General features: G+C 35.5%; 1 protein-coding gene across 1 annotated transcript; it reads left to right on the forward strand.

Moving 5' to 3' along the window:
* Positions 1 to 3,299: 3,299 nt before the first annotated feature.
* LOC132694253 (olfactory receptor 6C75-like) lies at positions 3,300 to 7,383 on the forward strand. Its single transcript, XM_060657364.2, has 2 exons — positions 3,300 to 3,499; positions 6,645 to 7,383. Exons 1-2 carry the CDS (start codon positions 3,300 to 3,302, stop codon positions 7,381 to 7,383), a joined length of 939 nt encoding a protein of 312 aa, XP_060513347.1.
* The last annotated feature ends 214 nt before the right edge of the window (positions 7,384 to 7,597 follow it).

Genomic DNA, 7,597 nt, shown 5'->3' on the forward strand with positions numbered 1-7,597 from the left:
GCAGAAACAATGCCTATTATGTGCCTGGAGGAAAGCCATCATTATGAACAAGAACTCTATTTTCCTGATACAACTTTCCAACAGCACCATGGGCTTCATTTTCATTTGTGCCTCCTGATGGCCTCACTGTTCATGTAAATGTCCAACCCTTCCCATTCTGCGTTAAGGTATGTTAGCAGGTTAAGCTGGATTTCTTTTCCAGGTCACAGGTTTTCTATTTCTTATGTGGCAAGTCAAGAATTGGGGCACCCTGTCTGTTAATATTTTTATTTTTCTAACAAATTTAAGAGAAATACCTTAAAGTTACTAATGTCTGACTGTCATTCTTCCCTAATTTCTATGCCACTAGAAGTATCCTATGTTTTATACTTCTTGGATACAACTTTCATATCACCACTTAACCTCATATCTCATTTCATTTAGTAATGTTTCTTTTGGATCTTAGGATACTGCTCTCCACATTGTTTTGGACTTTATGTTCTCAGATAATGGATCCCCAAATCAGTTAACTTGAAGCATGCCACAACATATGATAAAATGAGTAACCTTGCAACCATTTTAACAAGGACTTTCTGAATGAAAGATTTTGTTAAGTGTGGTAAATCTAATGGGGTTATATACCTCCAACCTGAAATATTAAATTATGGAATAAAATGAATGTGGTCATGACCCACTAATTGCTCTTATTTGCTTTGTCATAGATACTGACCCTTCATATTCTATTACAATGTGCTATACAAGTTACTTTTATCATATATCATTAGTGTCTTCTGATTATTAATCCCTGGGTAATGGTTTCTTTGTATTGTTTTCCTTTTCCTTCTCAGAATCCCTTGAGTGTGCAATTAATTAAATGATATAAGAACACTCATTTTTAGCATGTAAAATTAACAATGAAATATCCCCTTACCTACTGGATATAACAACACTTTTATCAGATTTTCCTGGATTTTTTGAATTTCACTTGAAATTCATTAGTATTAATAATAGATACTAGATAAAATAGATAGATGTGTTCATAGTAAGGCTAGAGAATTTATCTTATCAAAAATAAAATCAAATATAGTAGTATCCAAATCTAGAACTGGTCTAAGTTCAAACTTACACACAAGGGTGAGGTGAAAAGTGGAAAATTTACAAAAACACACCATATATTCCACCTTTTTGCATTAAGTTACAACTTAAAGTCCTTTTTCTTTCAATTTCTTACTAAAACGATATTGTCTAGGCTTTGAGTACACTCATAATTCATCATTAGCTACTTTTTTTTCTTTTTGCCTTTTCACATCCTAGAAGAAAATATGGGAAAACACAGGAATTAAGGTAAATGCTTAAGAGTTTGGATCTTTTATTTTTAACTGGAAATTAAGGTAATTTTGTGGTAATCAAAGGCAGATATTTATAAGAAGCTTGATTTTTTTCTTTTTGGTTAAACATTTTACTCTTTTTTGGTATAGAAATACAAAAATGTATAAAAGGTACCTATTTACAAAATGCACCTAAATCTGTCCACTGCTTTTTTTATTATATAAATTTAATATAGCAATGTATAAGTTGAGGAAAAAAGACTAATGAAATGATCTTTAGAAAGAGAAATATTCAGTCTATGACCATCATTTTACTACATTTTATGTATCAATTTTTTGTCTAATTATACCTTCCTAGAGAAATATTTTTCCATTCATTAATTTTAAAAAATAGTTATGAAGATGGTGATTACAAGAATAGATGTTAAAAGGAATACATTACTTCCATTTAACAGCCAATAAACACAAAGCAGCTTTAGACAGAAGGTATCATGAATTACATTAAATACTTTCTCACTTGATTCTGGAAATCACTGATATTCAGACAACCTTCTGAACTAGGTCAAATTTTATTTTATTTTTTTAAATCAAACGAGGAGAAAACTATTAAAGAAGCAATACACAATTTTTCTGGGCAGGCATAAATTTTGACATGAGAACCATGAAAAAGAAATAAACATAAAATGGTAGAAATTTTAGGTATATAGTAGATATTAAAAGACAGTTGAAGAGTTGACTGTATTAGGAAAGAAAGTCATTACCAGCAGTCCAGAGTTTCACAGATAAAGATAATTCTGAAGAAAAGAAAATGCATTTTGTTTTTGCTTACTTGTTTTGTTTTTTGTTTCTTAGGGATCGTGTTTTTAATGGTAAATTCCATAAGGAAATAGCCCAACTGGTCTACAATCTGGCTAACAAAACATTCTAAAGGAGAAGGAGGAAGAGGACTCTTGATATAGATCTTATAAACAATATAGCTAATTTCTAAAATGTTTTAGGGTATTGAAAACCATTATTTAAAATGTGGTTGTTAAGAGTATGTTTTTGAATTTACAGAACAATTTCTCCCTTTATATTTGTTTGTGTTGCAAAGTTTTTCTTACTCTTCAAAGCTATCCATTATCGTAATTACTGTGTTAAAAGTAAAATCTAAATAACTACATACCTTCCTTAATTTTGTAGGGAGGATTTTAGCTTTATGTACAAGATTGGACAAATGATCTCTGAAGTTTCTTTTTAGTCTAAGAAGCTGTGACTATGTTCTATGATTTTCAGGCCCATCTGCAATTTTCCGATTTGCCACCCAAATGGCATAGGTTTTGAATTATGTTCTTATTGCTGCCATTTACGAAGCAATAACATATATTCTAGTGAGTCTTAAACATGTGGTGTCATGTGCCCTTTAAAAAAAAAAGTGTGCCCTCTTTACACACAATTCCGTAGAATTAAAGTGCATTCGTGAATGTTCTGAAATCTATTCGTGTATTCGAGGCTAAGATCTTATACTGGATATTCAGTAGGATAGAATTAAAAAGAACAAAGGTGTAGTATTTAAATGGTTTTGGATTCAGTTCCCAACTGAATTACTAACAATACTTCTCCACTTGGCTATGAACCTGTAAACTTCATAGAAACACAAATGCCTAGATCTCACCCAAATATTCAAATGAATTGTCTGGCTTGTGTGTTGGGTATTTATCTTTGTTAAAAATTTACCAACTTTAGAAAGCTAGGATTTAGATACACATCCCAGACAAACTCTTTAATCTGAACCTCAATTTCCCTCTCTAAAAAATGAGGATTGTAATATTCCACTCGAAGTTTGCTGTAGATAAGAACATTTATGTAAATCTCCAAACAGTACATTGTATATTGTTGGTGATCAATGAATGTTAGCTTCTCATTCTCCTTGCTCTTACTGACTCTAATAGCTAATCAGGACCATTTTTTTTTTTAACTCTTTGTGTAGCTTTGTTAAAACCGATAAGAGAAATGAGGAACCATTCAATCCACACGGACTTCATTCTTTTGGGTCTGACAAATGACCCTGAACTGCAGGTTGTAATTTTCCTCTTTCTATTTTTTACCTACTTGTTGAGTGTGACAGGAAACTTAACCATCATCACTCTCACTCTGCTGGATTCCCACCTAAAGATACCAATGTATTTCTTCCTACGGAATTTCTCCTTTTTAGAAATCTCATTCCCTAAAGGAAATAGAAGCAGAACAGCAAAGGCAGCCTAAACCCAGCAGAAGAAGAGAAATCATAAAGATCAGAGCAGAAATAAACAATATAGAATCTAAAAAAACTGTAGAGCAGATCAACGAAACCAAGAGTTGGTTTTTTGAAAAAATAAACAAAATTGACAAACCTCTAGCCAGGCTTCTCAAAAAGAAAAGGGAGATGACCCAAATAGATAAAATCATGAATGAAAATGGAATGATTACAACCAATCCCTCAGAGATACAAACAATTATCAGGGAATACTATGAAAAATTATATGCCAGCAAATTGGACAACCTGGAAGAAATGGACAAATTTCTAAACACCCACACTCTTCCAAAACTCAATCAGGAGGAAATAGAAAGCTTGAACAGACCCATAACCAGCGAAGAAATTGAATCGGTTATCAAAAATCTCCCAACAAATAAGAGTCCAGGACCAGATGGCTTCCCAGGGGAGTTCTACCAGACATTTAAAGCAGAGATAATACCTATCCTTCTCAAGCTATTCCAAGAAATAGAAAGGGAAGGAAAACTTCCAGACTCATTCTATGAAGCCAGTATTACTTTGATTCCTAAACCAGACAGAGACCCAGTAAAAAAAGAGAACTACAGGCCAATATCCCTGATGAATATGGATGCAAAAATTCTTAATAAGATACTAGCAAATCGAATTCAACAGCATATAAAAAGAATTATTCACCATGATCAAGTGGGATTCATTCCTGGGATGCAGGGCTGGTTCAACATTCGCAAATCGATCAACGTGATACATCACATTAACAAAAAAAAAGAGAAGAACCATATGATCCTGTCAATCGATGCAGAAAAGGCCTTTGACAAAATCCAGCACCCTTTCTTAATAAAAACCCTTGAGAAAGTCGGGATAGAAGGAACATACTTAAAGATCATAAAGGCCATTTATGAAAAGCCCACAGCTAACATCATCCTCAACGGGGAAAAACTGAGAGCTTTTTCCCTGAGATCAGGAACACGACAGGGATGCCCACTGTCACCGCTGCTGTTTAATATAGTGCTGGAAGTTCTAGCATCAGCAATCAGACAACAAAAGGAAATCAAAGGCATCAACATTGGCAAAGATGAAGTCAAGCTTTCGCTTTTTGCAGATGACATGATATTATACATGGAAAATCCGATAGACTCCACCAAAAGTCTGCTAGAACTGATACATGAATTCAGCAAAGTTGCAGGATACAAAATCAATGTGCAGAAATCAGTTGCATTCTTATACACTAACAATGAAGCAACAGAAAGACAAATGAAGAAACTGATCCCATTCACAATTGCACCAAGAAGCATAAAATACCTAGGAATAAATCTAACCAAAGATGTAAAAGATCTGTATGCTGAAAACTATAGAAAGCTTATGCAGGTAATTGAAGAAGATATAAAGAAATGGAAAGACATTCCCTGCTCATGGATTGGAAGAATAAATATTGTCAAAATGTCAATACTACCCAAAGCTATCTACACATTCAATGCAATCCCAATCAAAATTGCACCAGCATTCTTCTCGAAACTAGAACAAGCAATCCTAAAATTCATATGGAACCACAAAAGGCCCCGAATAGCCAAAGTAATTTTGAAGAAGAAGACCAAAGCAGGAGGCATCACAATCCCAGACTTTAGCCTCTACTACAAAGCTGTCATCATCAAGACAGCATGGTATTGGCATAAAAACAGACACATAGACCAATGGAATAGAATAGAAACCCCAGAACTAGACCCACAAACGTATGGCCAACTCATCTTTGACAAAGCAGGAAAGAACATCCAATGGAAAAAAGACAGTCTCTTTAACAAATGGTGCTGGGAGAACTGGACAGCAACATGCAGAAGGCTGAAACTAGACCACTTTCTCACACCATTCACAAAAATAAACTCAAAATGGATAAAGGACCTGAATGTGAGACAGGAAACCATCAAAACCTTAGAGGAGAAAGCAGGAAAAGACCTCTCTGACCTCAGCCGTAGCAATCTCTTACTCAGCACATCCCCAAAGGCAAGGGAATTAAAAGCAAAAGTGAATTACTGGGACCTTATGAAGATAAAAAGCTTCTGCACAGCAAAGGAAACAACCAACAAAACTAAAAGGCAACCAACGGAATGGGAAAAGATATTTGCAAATGACATATCGGACAAAGGGCTAGTATCCAAAATCTATAAAGAGCTCACCAAACTCCACACCCGAAAAACAAATAACCCAGTGAAGAAATGGGCAGAAAACATGAATAGACACTTCTCTAAAGAAGACATCCGGATGGCCAACAGGCACATGAAAAGATGTTCAACGTCGCTCCTTATCAGGGAAATACAAATCAAAACCACACTCAGATACCACCTCACGCCAGTCAGAGTGGCCAAAATGAACAAATCAGGAGACTATAGATGCTGGAGAGGATGTGGAGAAACAGGAACCCTCTTGCACTGTTGGTGGGAATGCAAATTGGTGCAGCCGCTCTGGAAAGCAGTGTGGAGGTTCCTCAGAAAATTAAAAATAGACCTACCCTATGACCCAGCAATAGCACTGCTAGGAATTTATCCAAGAGATACAGGAGTACTGATGCATAGGGGCACCTGTACCCCAATGTTTATAGCGGCACTCTCAACAATAGCCAAATTATGGAAAGAGCCTAAATGTCCATCAACTGATGAATGGATAAAGAAATTGTGGTTTATATACACAATGGAATACTACGTGGCAATGAGAAAAAATGAAATATGGCCTTTTGTAGCAACATGGATGGAACTGGAGAGTGTGATGCTAAGTGAAATAAGCCATACAGAGAAAGACAGATACCATATGGTTTCACTCTTATGTGGATCCTGAGAAACATAACAGAAACCCATGGGGGAGGGGAAGGAAAAAAAAAAAAAAAGAGGTTAGAGTGGGAGAGAGCCAAAGCATTAGAGACTGTTAAAAACTGAGAACAAACTGAGGGTTGATGGGGGGTGGGAGGGAGGGCAGGGTGGGAGGGAGGGCAGGGTGGGTGATGGGTATTGAGGAGGGCACCTTTTGGGATGAGCACTGGGTGTTGTATGGAAACCAATTTGACAGTAAATTTCATATATTAAAAAAAAAAAAAAAAAAAAAGAAATCTCATTCACAACTGTTTGTATTCCAAGGTTCCTGGTGAGCCTTGTGACAAAGGACAGGACTATTTCCTATATGAGCTGTATGACTCAGTTATTTTTTTTTATCTTTTTGGGAGTAACTGAATTTTACCTTCTGGCTGCTATGTCCTTCGATCGTTATGTGGCTATATGTAAACCTCTGCATTATACCACCATCATGAGCAACAAAGTTCGCTACCAACTTGTACTCAGCTCTTGGGTAACTGGATTGTTGGTCATCTTTCCTCCAATAATCTTGGGACTCAAGTTGGAATTTTGTGCTTCCAACGTCATTGATCATTTTATTTGTGATTCTTCTCCCATCCTGCAGATCTCTTGTTCAGATACACATTTCCTAGAGCTAATGTCATTTTTCTTGGCCGTGATGACACTAATGGTCACACTGATGTTAGTGATTCTCTCCTACGGCTACATCATCAAGACAATTCTCAAATTCCCTTCTGTTCAGCAAAGGACTAAAGCCTTTTCTACCTGTTCTTCCCACATGATTGTAGTTTCCATCTCTTATGGTAGCTGCATCTTCATGTACATAAAACCATCAGCAAATGACAGAGTGACTTTAAGCAAAGGAGTAGCTGTGCTCAATACCTCAGTTGCCCCCTTATTGAATCCCTTCATTTATACACTAAGAAACCAGCAAGTGAAACAGGCCTTTAAGGATATGGTCCAGAAAGTCTTATTTGCTTCAAACAAATGAGAAAATTCTAAAAAAGTATGAAGGGAAAAATGAATGAAAATGTTGCCCTTTTAATCTTATTTTGTCTTACTCTGCACATATTTTCAAATTATATTAGCAATTTCAGCCCACTTTGGGACTCCTTCCATGCTATTATTTCTGGCTAGAAATTCTATTCCACAAATCTGTTTCTTTATTGATTTCAGAAATGCAGAATTTTAAATGTGATTATTTT

This window comes from Panthera onca, chromosome B4 (genome assembly GCF_046562875.1).
Source record: "Panthera onca isolate mPanOnc1 chromosome B4, mPanOnc1 haplotype 2, whole genome shotgun sequence".
Lineage (NCBI taxonomy): Eukaryota > Metazoa > Chordata > Mammalia > Carnivora > Felidae > Panthera > Panthera onca.

Bases quoted from the DNA above. Each gene is read 5' to 3' on its own strand.
- LOC132694253 (XM_060657364.2), top strand. From the start codon at position 3,300: ATGAGGAACCATTCAATCCACACGGACTTCATTCTTTTGGGTCTGACA. The intron at 3,500-6,644 runs AGAAATCTCATT...AAAAAAAAAAAA, and splicing joins CTACGGAATTTCTCCTTTTT to AGAAATCTCATTCACAACTG.